Source organism: Rhinatrema bivittatum, chromosome 7 (assembly GCF_901001135.1).
Source record: "Rhinatrema bivittatum chromosome 7, aRhiBiv1.1, whole genome shotgun sequence".
Lineage (NCBI taxonomy): Eukaryota > Metazoa > Chordata > Amphibia > Gymnophiona > Rhinatrematidae > Rhinatrema > Rhinatrema bivittatum.
In genome coordinates this window covers 102,111,391-102,126,233 of record NC_042621.1, presented here as the reverse complement: position 1 = coordinate 102,126,233, position 14,843 = coordinate 102,111,391, and the positions used below count along the sequence as shown (strand labels likewise).

The 14,843-nt window shown below is 42.4% G+C and overlaps 1 protein-coding gene across 1 annotated transcript in view; it reads right to left on the bottom strand.

Annotated features, from left to right (window-relative positions):
- NRN1L (neuritin 1 like) overlaps nucleotides 1-12,280 on the bottom strand; it is a 116,092-nt gene extending 103,812 nt beyond the window's left edge. The window contains exon 1 of the mRNA XM_029608832.1: nucleotides 11,856-12,280. Within this exon, the coding sequence (XP_029464692.1) occupies nucleotides 11,856-11,910 (55 nt within the window). The 5' untranslated portion in view covers nucleotides 11,911-12,280. The remainder of the gene's footprint in view (nucleotides 1-11,855) is intronic.
- Between the last annotated feature and the right edge of the window lie 2,563 nt (nucleotides 12,281-14,843).

The following is a 14,843-nucleotide window of genomic DNA, read 5'->3' as shown; positions in this document are numbered from 1 at the left end:
TTTCTCCGATTTGTTTTAAGTGTGGATTTTAGTAACTTCATGGAGTGTCCCTCTGGTCTTTTTTTTTTTTTTTGTTGTTGTTGTTGAAAGAGTGAACAACTGATTTGCATTTACCCATTCCATTTCACGCATGGTTTTATAGATTTCTCTCATACCTCCCCCTTGGCCATCTCTTCAGGCTGAAAAGCCCTAATTTATTTAGCCTCCTTTACCATTTTGGTCGCTCTTCTCTAGTTCTGCAATATCTTTTTTGAGAAGAGGCAACCAGAATTGCACACAGTACTCTAGGTGCAACTGCACCACGGAGAAATATAGAAGTATTATGATATTCTCTATTTTATTCTCCATTCTTTTCCTAATAATTTGCAAACACTGGTTTTTTGAACTGCCGCTGTACACTGAGCCAAGGATTGAATGTATTGTCCAAGATGACACCCAGATCTTTTCCTGGCTGGTGACGCCTAATCATGTAACTACAGTTTGGATTATTTTTGCCTATGTGAATCATTTTGATGCCTAATCTCCCAGTCTCGCAAGGTCTTCCTGAAATTTCTCACAATCCACTTGTGATTTAAGAACTTGGAATAATTTTGTGTCATCTACAAATGTTATCTCCTTACTCATAGTTCGCATTTCCAGATCATTTATACATAAATATACTAAAAAGCACCAGTTCCAGTATAGATCCCTGGGATTACTCCAGTTTACCTTCCTCCACTGAGAAAGCCGACTATTCCGTTCTACTCTGTTTCCTGTCTTTTAACCAGTTTGTAATCCATATAGGATATTTTCTTCTATCCCATGACTTTTTAATTTTCTCAGGAGTCTTGCATGAGGGTCTTTGTCAAATCCCTTCTGAAAATCCAGATACACCATATCCACCCCTTCAAAAAAATGTAGCAGCTTTGTGAGGCAAGTCTTTCCCATAGTAGCTGTGTCCCATTAAGTCATATCTTTTTACAGTTGTGCTCATAAGTTTACATGCCTCTGACAGAATTTGTATGATGTGTAGCATTTTAAGAAAACACGAGTAATCAGACAAAGCATGTCTGTTATTTTTTATGTGTTTTAAATTAAACCATTATACATCACAGAACAGCACAATCATTAAACAAACCATAGCAATAAGGGAAATAATAAAGTGATCCTATTCAAAAGTTTGCACACCCTTAGTTCTTAATATCATGTATTTTTTTCCTTTTACATCAATGATGGCTTGCAGTATTTTGTGATAGTTGTGAATGAGACTCTTTATTTTCTCATGTGGTAAAGCTGCTCTTTCGTCTTGGCAAAAACCCTCCAGATCCTGTAAATTCTTTGGTTGTCGAGCATGAGCTGCATGTCTGAGTTCTCCCCAAAGTGGCTCAATGATGCTGAGGTCAGGAGACTAATGGCCACTCCAGAACCTTCCCTTTCTTCTGCTTCTGATTTTGAACAGTTCGATATCTGAGGACGTCATTTCCGTCTGGGACCTTTAAAATGCTGGTGGGCCATGGCCGGATATGGAAGACCTTTCTGAGTGTTTTGAGAGATCAGAGGGTCCATGACAGAGCGAGCAACATCTCAGATAAATTTCCTCCTGAAGCAGTTTGTCTGAAATGCCAGCTGACATCGGGGTCTTTTTTCTTGCTATGCTGTGTATAAGACTTTACCTTTATATTGATTGTGAATTTACATGTTTGTTTGGGTACCATTTTTAATTACAACAAAAAAAACTCTTCTAAAAAAAAAATTGTTTTTATTGTCACCTTTTTGAGGGCCATAAATGTGGATGGTTGAATAGACTGGGGAACCTCCTCTATGAGGAGTTTACCAGGCTTGCTGAAATCCGATAAGTATTTCTTCGTACTTTTCCAAGTATATTAGATTTTTGTTCTTCGTACTTTTCCGAGTATATTAGATTTTTGCCTTGTCACTCGATTGCCTGCTCCTCCCGTTTGGTGATTTGGGTATCTCCTCAAGATCTTCCTCCATAAATAGTGAAGCAAAGAATTAATTAGACTTTCCGCTATGACCTTTCCTTCCCTAAATGACGCTTTTATCCCTTGATCATCTAATGGTCTAACCAACTCCTTCACAGGCTTCTTTCTTCAGATGTATTTCACAAAGTTTATCATGTTTTTGCTTCTACAACAAGCTTCTTTTCAAATTCTCTTTTGCCTGCCTTATTAATGTTTTGTATCAAACTTTCCAGTGTTATGCTTTTTCCTATTTTCTTCAGGACCATCTTCCCATTTTTTGAAAGGTATTCTTTTGGCTATAATAGTCTCATTCACCTCACCTTTTAACTATTTTGGCAGTTGTTTGGCCTTTTTTCTGCTTTTTTTTAATGTGTGGAATACATCTAGTCTGGGCTTTTTTTTTTTTTTAAATTGGTATTTTATTAACTTTGTAACATAAATTACATATCATGACCAAAACTCAATATCATATTGTATACATAACACAATATATCAAACACGAGCAAAAGTCCATGGTAATATTATGAAATCCACTGGTCGGCATATCAGTGTAAGGCCTGTACATGGCATTAGTCTGGGCTTCTGAGATGATATTTATAAACAATATCCACGTCTGATATAAACTATTAATCACCACAGCTGCACTTCTTAGTTTTTAATCTATTTTCCTCATTTTCTCATAGTCTCCCTTTTGAAAATTAAATGCTAGAGCAGTAGTTTTCTTTAATGTCTTCTCTCCAGTTATTAAGTTAAATTTGAATGCATTATGATCACTATTGCTGAGTAAAACTCTGTAACCTATCATTAAAATCATCCATTGTACCTGAGAACTGGAGGGTGGCTAATGTAACCCCAATATTTAAAAAAGGCTCCAGGGTCGATGCAGGAAACTACAGACCGGTTAGCCTGACTTCAGTGTCAGGAAAAATAGAGGAAAGTGTTCTAAATATCAAAATCACAGAACAAATAGAAAGGCATGGTTTAATGGAACAAAGTCAGCATGGCTTTACCCAAGGCAAGTCTTGCCTCACAAATCTGCTTTACTTTTTTGAAGGAGTTAATAAACATGTAGATAAAGGTGAACCAGTAGATGTAGTGTATTTGGATTTTCAGAAGGCGTTTGACAAAGTTCCTCATGAAAGGCTTCTAGGAAAATTAAAAAGTCATGGGAAAGGTGGCGATGTCCTTTTGTGGATTACAAACTGGCTAAAAGACAGGAAACAGAGAGTAGGATTAAATGGACAATTTTCTCAGTGGAGGGGAGTGGGCAGTGGAGTGCCTCAAGGGTCTCTATTGGGACCCGTACTTTTCAATATATTTATAAATGATCTGGAAAGAAATACGACGAGTGAGGTAATCAAATCTGCAGATGATACAAAATTATTCAAAGTATTTAAATCACAAGCAGATTGTGATAAATTGTAGGAAGAGCTTGTGAGACTAGAAAATTGGGCATCCAATGGCAGATTAAATTTAATGTGGATAAGTGCAAGGTGATGCATATAGGGAAAAATAACCCATGCTATAGTTACACAATGTTAGGTTCCATATTAGGAGCTACCACCCAAGAAAGAGATCTAGGCATCATAGTGGATAACACATTGAAATCGTCGGTACATTGTGCTGCGGCAGTCAAAAAAGCAAACAGAATGTTGTGAATTATTAGAAAGGGAATGGTGAATAAAACGGAAAATGTCATAATGCCTCTGTATCGCTCCATGGTGAGACCGCACCTTGAGTACTGTGTACAATTCTGGTCGCCGCATCTCAAAAAAGATATAGTTGCGATGGAGAAGGTACAGAGAAGGGCTACCAAAATGATAAGGGGAATGGAACAGCTCCCCTATGAGGAAAGACTAAAGATGTTAGGGCTGTTCATCTTGGAGAAGAGACGGCTGAGGGGGGGATATGATAGAGGGGTTTAAAATCATGAGAGATTGATAACGGGTAAACATGAATCGGTTATTTACTCTTTTGAATAATAGAAGGACTAGGGGGCACTCCATGAAGTTAGCATGTGGCACATTTAAAACTAATCGGAGAAAGTTGTTTTTCACTCAATGCACAATTAAACTCTGGAATTTGTTGCCAGAGGATGTGGTTAGTGCAGTTAGTGTAGCTGTGTTTAAAAAAGGATTGGATAAGTTCTTGGAGGAGAAGTCCATTACCTGCTATTAATTAAGTTGACTTAGAAAATAACCACTGCTATTATTAGCAACGGTAACATGGAATAGACTTAATTTTTGGGTACTTGCCAGGTTCTTATGGCCTGGATTGGCCACTGTTGGAAACAGGATGCTGGGCTTGATGGACCCTTGGTCTGACCCAGTATGGCAACTTCTTATGGTCCAACTACTGTTACTAAGGATTAAATCTAAAATAGCTCTCCCTCACATTGGTTCCTGGATATGAAGCAGTCTTATTTCATCTACAAAAACTTTACCTCCCTTGTACAACTTACCCCTAGATTCATCAAAATGATATAAATTTTGCATGAATAATGCCTGCGATAAGGAAAAGTGGCATGGTTAGGGTAATGTTTGAGTTACCACAATGAGAGAGAGAGAGAGAGAGAGAGAGACTCTTTATAAGGCTTTCATATAAGTCAACTATTTGTATCACTGTAGGAGGGTCAACTAGTAACTCGAGGTGAGGTTTTGATGGTGGTCTAGGGTTTTGAGGCCAGTTTTACATGCACAGTCAGACATTCGAACAGCACAGTACACATTAGTGAAGATTTGATGTGATTTGAAATGAGGAAAGCTCCACAAAAATGAGATTTCTACAATGTACTCTTGCCCTAGCTTGATGCACTCTCTACCTGGTTGCTATCAAACTATGGCAAGAGTACATTGTAGAAATCTCATCTTTATGTAGCTTTCTTATCCTATAGTGGTATAAATATATCTAATGTTTAGGTATTTGCCAGGTACTTGTGACTTGGATTGGTCACTGTTGGAAACAGGATACTGGGCTGACCCAGTATGAAATTTCTTATGTTTTCAAGACTAATATGTGTGCCACCCCAGAGGAACATAAGAACATAAGAAAATGCCATACTGGGTCAGACCAAGGGTCCATCAAGCCCAGCATCCTGTTTCCAACAGTGGCCAATCCAGGCCATAAGAACCTGGCAAGTACCCAAAAACTAAGTCTATTCCATGTAACCATTGCTAATGGCAGTGGCTATTCTCTAAGTGAACTTAATAGCAGGTAATGGACTTCTCCTCCAAGAACTTATCCAATCCTTTTTTAAACACAGCTATACTAACTGCACTAACCACATTCTCTGGCAACAAATTCCAGAGTTTAATTGTGTGTTGAGTAAAAAAAGAACTTTCTCCGATTAGGTTTTAAAATGTGCCCCATGCTAACTTCATGGCGTGCCCCCTAGTCTTTCTACTATCCGACAGAGTAAATAACCGAGTCACATCTACCCGTTCTAGACCTCTCATGATTTTAAACACCTCTATCATATCCCCCCTCAGTCGTCTCTTCTCCAAGCTGAAAAGTCCTAACCTCTTTAGTCTTTCCTCATAGGGGAGTTGTTCCATTCCCCTTATCATTTTGGTAGCCCTTCTCTGTACCTTCTCCATCGCAATTATATCTTTTTTGAGATGCGGCGACCAGAATTGTACACAGTATTCAAGGTGCGATCTCACCATGGAGCGATACAGAGGTATTATGACATTTTCCGTTTTATTCACCATTCCTTTTCTAATAATTCCCAACATTCTGTTTGCTTTTTTGATTGCCGCAGCACACTGTACCGACGATTTCAATGTGTCATCCACTATGACACCTAGATCTCTTTCTTGGGTTGTAGCACCTAATATGGAACCCAACATTGTGTAATTATAGCATGTGTTATTTTTCCCTATATGCATCACCTTCCACTTATCCACATTAAATTTCATCTGCCATTTGGATGCCCAATTTTCCAGTCTCACAAGATCTTCCTGCAATTTATCACAATCTGCTTGTGATTTAACTACTCTGAACAATTTTGTGTCATCTGCACTCGTCGTATTTCTTTCCAGATCATTTATAAATATATTGAACAGTAAGGGTCCCAATACAGATCCCTGAGGCACTTCACTGTCCACTCCCTTCCACTGAGAAAATTGCCCATTTAATCCTACTCTGTTTCCTGTCTTTTAGCCAGTTTGCAATCCACGAAAGGACATCGCTACCTATCCCATGACTTTTTATTTTTCCTAGAAGCCTCTCATGAGGAACTTTGTCAAACGCCTTCTGAAAATCCAAGTATACTATATCTACCGGTTCACCTTTATCCACATGTTTATTAACTCCTTCAAAAAAGTGAAGCAGATTTGTGAGGCAAGACTTGCCCTGGGTAAAGCCATGCTGACTTTGTTCCATTAAACCATGTCTTTCTATATGTTCTGTGATTTTGATGTTTAGAACACTTTCCACTATTTTTCCTGGCACTGAAGTCAGGCTAACCGGTCTGTAGTTTCCCGGATCGCCCCTGGAGCCCTTTTTAAATATTGGGGTTACATTTGCTATCCTCCAGTCTTCAGGTACAATGGATGATTTTAATGATAAGTTACAAATTTTTACTAATAGGTCTGAAATTTCATTTTTTAGTTCCTTCAGAACTCTGGGGTGTATACCATCCGGTCCAGGTGATGTACTACTCTTAAGTTTGTTAATCAGGCCTACCACATCTTCTAGGTTCACCGTGATTTGATTCAGTCCATCTGAATCATTACCCATGAAAACCTTCTCCATTACGGGTACCTCCCCAACATCCTCTTCAGTAAACACCGAAGAAAAGAAATCATTTAATCTTTCCGCGATGGCCTTATCTTCTCTAAGTGCCCCTTTAACCCCTCGATCATCTAACGGAGCTCTCTCTCTCTCTTCCTCCCCTCTCCTGCCCGAAACGAGATTTGTGATAACTATCGTATGGAACGTTAAACGTCCCTCATTTTCATAAATCCCACCGAAACTCCTCCACTTAGATTACTATTTAAAATTTAGCATAAGGATTGCATACGCATCTCGAGATGCAATAAATAATGCATTTTGATGAACGACCCCGTTAGAGTCTCATTTACTAAGCATTTTTTCCATATACACAGAATGGGAAAAAAAGCCCGAGTAAATCAGACCCATAGATTGTAAGCTCTCTGAATGTAATTCACTTTGAAGTGTCGAAAGGCATAATATAAATAAATTAAATGATGTGACATTTACTCAGTCCAGCTCCTTATGACCTTGTGCAAGTCACGTTACCCCCCATTGCCTCAGGTACAAAACTTAGATTGTAAACCCTCTGGGGATAGGGAAATACCTACAGTACCTGAATGTAAACCGACGTGATATCTCTGATCGAATGTCGGTGTATAAAAAAATAATAAATAAATAAATATTGGGGTAATTGAAATCTCACATTATTGTGCTGCCAAATTTGTTAGCTTCCCTAATTTCTGTTAACATTTCATCGTCTTTCTGTTCACTCTGGCTAGGTGAATGGTAGAATACTCCAATTGCTATTTCTCTTCCCCATCACACAAAGAATTTCTATCCATAATGATGCCACAATGCATTTGGTGTCCTGCAGGATCTTTGTGTTTGAATCTATGCCATTCTCAACATATAATGTCCTCCCCCCACCACTTTAATCTACCCTACTACTGTGATACAATTTGTACTCTGGTATCACACTGTCCCATTAGTTAGCCTCCTTCCGTCAGATCTCTGAGATACTAATTATGTCTACCTCTTCATCTTATTTTTTAGACTTCTGGCACTTGCATACAGATATTTCAATGTATGCTTTTTGTTCGTATTTGCAAACTCCCTGACAGTTGACAGGAATAATTTGGAATCTTTTAGGTCAGTCTGCTCTTTACTTAAAGGCACCTGTGTTACTTTTGCCTTTATTGGAAGCTCTCTATTGGGATGCGCTAACTTCCCTGTTTTGTTAGTATCCTACGAAGATACCTCCCTCCAAGCCATGTGCTGCTGAGTGACTGTGGGCTTTCCCCACGATCTATTTTAAAAGCTGCTCTCTTTTTTTTAGCGCCAGCAGCCATCTAGCCCAATAACTTATAAAGATCCTTCACATTGCTCTGTTTTACAAAAGGGACACTTTGTGTCCCAATGAGGTTTTCCTTTAAAGCAGAGGCATTGCTAGGTACCTAAAAGATCTGGGGCATGGAGCCAAAAGCTTTCTCCTCCCTCTGAGATTTTAATAACTAACTCAATCATGATAAACAGCTTCCCACCTCTTACCAAATTCTATCCAAGCACAGACAGTATACCTTCGCTCATAAACCAGGAGGCACTGCTACACACATTTTGCACCATTGTTTCAAGGTGCTGGGCATGTATGTCAGTGGCACCTCCAGACAGAAGGACCTTCTATGCAACAAAGGAATGCCTAGCCAGTTTCAACCATCTAGTAAAACTACCACTAAAATCATTTGGGATATTATAGACAGTTAAATAAGATTAATAATAGGGAGGTTTTCGTTCTTCTGGCTGCTCGCTGGAACAATGATGGGGAGTTTAGTGTGACTGATCCTATGTTGTGTGTGTGCTTTAGGGGAGTGTCCAGGGTCTCGGGTAGCAGCACTTATAGAGAGATCCAGTATAAGTTCCTGAGCAGGGCCTATATTTCCCCTCAGCGGGCATTTCAGCAACGACTTGCCAGGACTGACTGTTGTCCTCGCTGTCCGGGCTGTGTTGGCACTTTGACCCACGCTTTCTGGTCATGCCCGGGGGTTTTGCGGTTTTGGACTCTTATTGCCAAGTTTTTAGCGGAGCTTTTGGGGGTCTCCATTCCCATTGCCCCTACTTGGCTGCTTTTTGGGTATATCCTGGTGCTGCAGATTCGGGACCTGGGCACTCGCCTCTTCATTCAAAAGGCCGGGGTGGTGGGGAAGAGGGTTATCTTATTGCAATGGCGGGAGGTGGATCCACCCTCCTTTTGGGTGTGGAGAAATCTCCTCTATACTATGATGCATATGGAATCTTATTCTTCCCATGGGTCACCTCGGATGTGGGTCCGGTTTTTGGACATTTGGGAACCCTATCTGCAAGCTCTTCCTCATCGCGCTAGAAGCAGAATCCTTACCGCGTGATGAGGGGACGACCTCCCAGCTGGACCTTTACCGTCTTTGCCTACCGAGGCCTTTGTGGCTGCCTTGGCTTTATGGACTACCTGGACTTTCTTTTGCAAGATTTCTTCGGGGACGAACAGAGGAATTTGGGGGGGGTGGGGTGTGGGTTGGGGGAGGTAGGGGAGAGGGTGTACTGTTACCTTGTTGCCGCACATGTTGTTTTCAGTGCTGCTGGGAGCGGGCGCAGAACCCACCCGCACCCAGACGGTTGTTTAAGTGTATTATGTGAAACGTTAATAAAAATTGATTCAACATAAAATCATTTGGGAACATCAATTCATAAAAATTATATATGGAGGTAAAATCTGGGGTATATACAAGATAGGACAGAACCCCAATACCCTGATTTCACAGAATCTCCCCCAATACAGGGTGCAGAGCAGAACTAGGATTCTTCCCCTTATCATTCAACATAGAAAAATAATATTCAAATGCAGGTGTTATCTCAGTAACAGCAACACAAAAGTCCTCCACTACCAGGAACATTTAATAATTCAAAACCCTGCAAAAAAATATTCTCAGAACCTATAGTAAACCTGCCATTCCTTAACTCACTACCTGCAGACTCAAACTCTACCTATGAAACCGAAACAAATCAGACTCTGTATGCAATGAAACAATGAAATAAAAAGAAACATCACCATTCCACAGAAAACATCAAACAATAAAATCAAGAAATATAAATCATCAATCATAATAGTAAAACCATACTCATAAAAAGTACATGTCAAAACAGCTGATGAAAAGAGAAACATTCAATAATTAAAATCATATAAAAATTTGTATAAAGTTCCCAAAAATCAACAAAATATTTCAAAAGGGCAGTCATCAAATAACACTCAAAAATTAAAATAAAGAAAAACAAATTCCCCTGCTCTCCATACCTGCCAACTTTTGATTTCCAGTCACTCTGCGATTGTTATGGACATCTGTGTGTGTTGGGGAGATGGGGCATGCAAACTTTATCCTGTCATATACATATATACATGCTCTCATACACATTTCCTCTGTGGCTCTCATGCACATTCCTTCTCTCTTTCACATACGCACACTCTCTCTTTCACACACACTCCATTTCTCTCTCTCACACATACCATCACACACACTCTCCCCATCTAAGGCTCTCATTCAGGACCTCCTTCTCAGCCCTGATGGGCTGCCATGGGATGGGTTCTGCAGCGACTCCTCTGGGTCTCTTCTTGGTTGGGATCTGCAGCGGCAGGGCCTCTACTTTTCATCACCCAACAGCCACTAAAGACTCAGGGCACGGGCCCTGTGTATCCAGAGCTAATGATGCCCCTGCTTTAAAGCCCTACATTTTATTCCCGCTGAAATATTACTGTTTAAAATGTCTCCTACTTGGGCACTCCCACTATTATGAATCTAAGTAAATCAGGCAGCTACTCAGAACCCCATGCAGAAATCCCATTGATACATATGCAGCATGAATTCAAAATGAAGAGTGGACAGGGGAGAAGTTAACATTATAAATGGAACACAGCCATAAAAAGAAAATATGTGAAAAAATAACATACATTAGGATAGAATTAAGAAACAAACAAGTTGATACAGCCAAGAACCCAGCTTGCACTGCTGTTTTGAGTCCCTTCGAGAACTTGCCTGTCAATTGTGTTTGCAAAGTTTATGATAAAACCTTGATTGAGGTCATGGGATAGTAAAACAATAGTCCTTCCTAGACAGCTGTTTATACTTTGCAGAGCAGAATTAATGACACAAACTTTTATATACAAGAAATACCTTATAATCGTTAAGAATCTGACACTTGCACAATAAATAGTCATAATGGGCAGAAAGCACACCACCGACTCCTCTGTATCTCCTAACAATCATACGCAGCATCCCCTGTATACTATGGTGGACCACACAGGGGCAGCTGCCCTTCTCTTCCAGAAGGCTGTGTGGGTCGCATCTGAAGAAGGGATCAATGTGTCTCCACAGCTCATATACATCATCTTTAGATAATCCTTATTAATTTCAAAAGGAGACATGGAATCGGCAAAGCACCCAGTGACAAATCTTGAGAGTGGCAGCCGTTGTTGACAATTAGATTTTGTCGCTGTTGCCTTAACAGCCACTGTCTCCCAAAAATTCAGTGTTTTATCAGTTTGCTTACAACTTTCATGGTAGCAAGAATGGAATAAGCTGACAGCTCTGAAAAAGTTGCTCTTTTCTGTGCCTAAGAGCAATAGTTACCAAGTAGCTCCACAACCATCGATCGTAGCCACCTATTCTCCGAATTCATGCGCAGTCAGCGCAAGTAAACCGGGCAATCTTTCCTTCCTTACCCTGACATAACTAATTTTGTAAAAGGCTCATTAAACTCAATCAGAAAATCGATAGCTGTTGCGTGAAATAGAGGCCTCTGCTTATTCCCCTCGTGCCTTGCATATCATGCAACTTTGCATTTTTGCATTTTATGCTCCAGCTAATACTGCGAAAGTTGGAGCAGAAGTTACCCCAGGGATGTGTATGTATTATTTATTTTTCAAAGGCAAATAGGCACCACGTCTGCCAGGTCACCCGATCAACTGTACTCAAAAGACGAGACCAACCCCGAAAATCTTCGCTTCTCCAAAAAGGGACACAGCAGCAGAATTAGATCTGGCAGCTTTGCAAGTGTGAGAGGGCTTTCTAGGGGCACGCCTGGGAGCGCACTTTTGAGACGGCCCCTTGGTTTCCCTCCCCTCCCCCCTTGTTGAAACCAGCGTGTGCGACTTACCCATGGACAAGAGAAAAGCCAGCAGCGGCCAGCACGCGCGGCACGGGGTCCCCATCCTGGACGCCGGCCTCTCCTCCCCCAGCAGCGGCGGCGGCAAACTTTCCGTCCCTGCCGAGCGGCTGCAGCTGGGCGCGGGGTCTCTCTCTCTCTCTCTCTCTGCGAGCAGCAGTCCTTGCTCTCCGCCTGAGCCGCTGGAGGGATGCAGGCGCTGCTCCTTCTCGCTCTCTCTCTCTCTCTCTCTCACCCGTTAGCCGCGGGCAGGTCAGAGGCGGACCTTGCCAGCTCACGTTCAGATGTGTAAAAGCCCCTGAGCCCTGAGCTGTCAGCGAGCACACGCGCACAGCTCCCGCCGCACCTCCCCAGCCTCGATTGAAATGCCCCGCCGTTTCTGCAAGGGGATGATGCAGGCTTCTACCCACCCATTCCACGATTGTAAACGATCTGCTGTGATCGCACCAGAATACACATGGATTTTAAACCCAGGGACGATCAGTGCTGACCCGTATACAATTATTTATACATAGTTCCAATTCGATTCCGTTTTAGCCCGCTTGCGGACGCTTATGAGATCACTAACCTTTTCAGAATATGGCATGTGGTCCCAGAAAATCCCGACCATGTATTTATTTTTTTGTTTGGTTGGAGGGGTAGGAATAGGAGGAGAACGGTTCACATCTACAGCTGAATGTGTACATGGGTGCCAGAAAATAGGCTGCAATCGTTATGCCTGGAATATCTTGCTTTGGGGTGAATAGAAATATTTAGGGGGCAATTTTAAAACACGGACGTGGCTATTTTATAACATGCGCACACTTTATAAAATACAATTCCCGTGTGCACGTGCCCACCGGCTTTTAATGTCCGCACCCACATGCATGGACAGGTGGCTTCACCCACGTGCACCAGGGGTGGGATTAAAAAAAATACGTACGGCGACGCAAGAGGGCCTTCTTCAGGTCCCTCCCAGTCCACTCCAATTAAGGAGGGGAATGAGAAGGAACGTTCCTATCCCCTAAGTACCATTCCTACCTTTCCCCCTCTTCAACTTCTAACTGCTACCGAGCTAGGCTAATTTTTTGTTGTTGTTTGTTTTAATACTTACTGCTCCTTTGAAGCAGAAGTAACTTCTGGGGGGGGGAGAGCAGCCGGCTGGGAGCATGCGCTTCCCCGGGCTGTCCCAGTCAGCCCCCACCCTACCCCAGCCCTTTCATCAAGCCCAGCCCTTCTGAGCCTATTGGGAGACATGCAGATGGCCGGGCTGTTTTTAAAATGCACTCAGTGCGGCACACATCCCCTGCTTTTTGTGCATGGGCTTTTTAGAATTAATGCTTTAGGGGGTCACTTTTAAAAATGCACATGGGCATCCATGTGCGCGCGGTTCCCAGCGCATGGATGTAGCTATTTTATAACATGTGCGTCAGCCTGCGTGAGTTATAAAATACAATTCCCGCGCACGCATGCACACCGGTTTTTAATGTCCGCGTGCACAAGTGCAGGGAGGTGGCCTCCTGCGCCCAAACGGGGATTTTAAAAACATACATGAAGCAACAGAATAAGGTCTGTCTCAGTTCCCTCCCCATCCGCTCCAATTAACAGTCCAGGGGGAATTCTGCACTACTGCAGAGCACAGAATTCCCCCTCTGCACAGCAATTCCAGTTTCTGCTCAGAATTTGGAGCAGACTCCCACTGTGCCACAAGCAGACCCCATCCTGCTTGCGGCGAAGAGCAAGGAGATGCCGGCATGCCACATGGTGGTGAAGAGGAAGAAGACCCTGGCGTGCTGCGTCATGGTAGAGGAAGGAAGCCTTGGCACGTCACATGGCAGCAAAGAGGAAGGAGGCCCCGGCGTGCCGCCTCACGATGAAGACGGAGGTGCAAGTCCCAGTATGCTGCGAGGGAAGTAGGCCCTGATGAGTCTGTGTGTAGTGATATGAGAAACTGAGAGGCTGGGTGAAGAGGTATGTGTTTAAGACTGCAAGCTGGTGTGTGTGGACGGGAGAGCACAAATAAGGCAATGTGTGTGTATGCCAGAGCGAGGGAGTCTTTCTGAGGAGATTGTGAAAGAATGTATGTGTGTGTGTGAGAGATTGGGAGCTGGTGTGCAAGAAAAAGGGAATGTGTGTTATGTGATGAAGTGAGGGTGCTTGTTTGTAAGAGAAGGAGCCTGTGTGAAGAGGTGTGTGTATGTTTGTGTGAGAAAGAGGGAGCCAATGTTCAGGGGTGTGTGAGAGAAAGATAGGTATAGGTAAGCCTGTGTGAGGGTGTATGCATGAGAGAGGTGTGTATGTGAGAGCAAGAGAGAGGGAGCATGTATGTGCACTAGAGAGATGGAGTGAGTGTGTGTGTGTGTGTGTGAGAGAGAGAGAGAGAGAGAGAGGGAACCAATGTGCAGGGATGTGTGCATGAGAGAGGTAGCCTGTGTGAGGGTGTGTGTGTGTGCGAGAGAGAGAGGGAGCCTGTATGAGGAGATACATATGTACATGAGAGAGGAGGAGCCTGTGTGTGTAAGAGAGAGAGGGAGCCAATATGCAGGGGTGTGTTTGAGAGAGAAACACAGAGACAGATAGCCTGTATGAGGGTGTGTGCGAGAGAAAGAGAGCCTGTATGAGGGGTACATATTTTCATGAGATAAGGAGCTTGTGTGTGTGTAAGAGAGAGAGAGAAGGAGCCAATATGCAGGGGTGTGTGTATGAGAGAGAGATAGAGACAGGTAGCCTGTGTGAGAGAGAGAGGGAGCGTGTGTATGTGAGAGAGAGAGGGAAGGAATCAATGTGCAGGGGTGCATGCATGAGAGAGAGAGATAGGTAGCCTGTGTGAGGGTGTATGCAGGAGAGAGAAAGGGAGCCACATAGCCATAGTTTTCTTCTTCTTACTGGGATGTTCTGATTGACAAGATATCTGTTCCAAAAATAATAAATGGGGTATTTTATTCCTCCAAAAAGTCAGTGAAAGAACATCCAGTTGTCCCCAGCAGTAGAATATAGTAT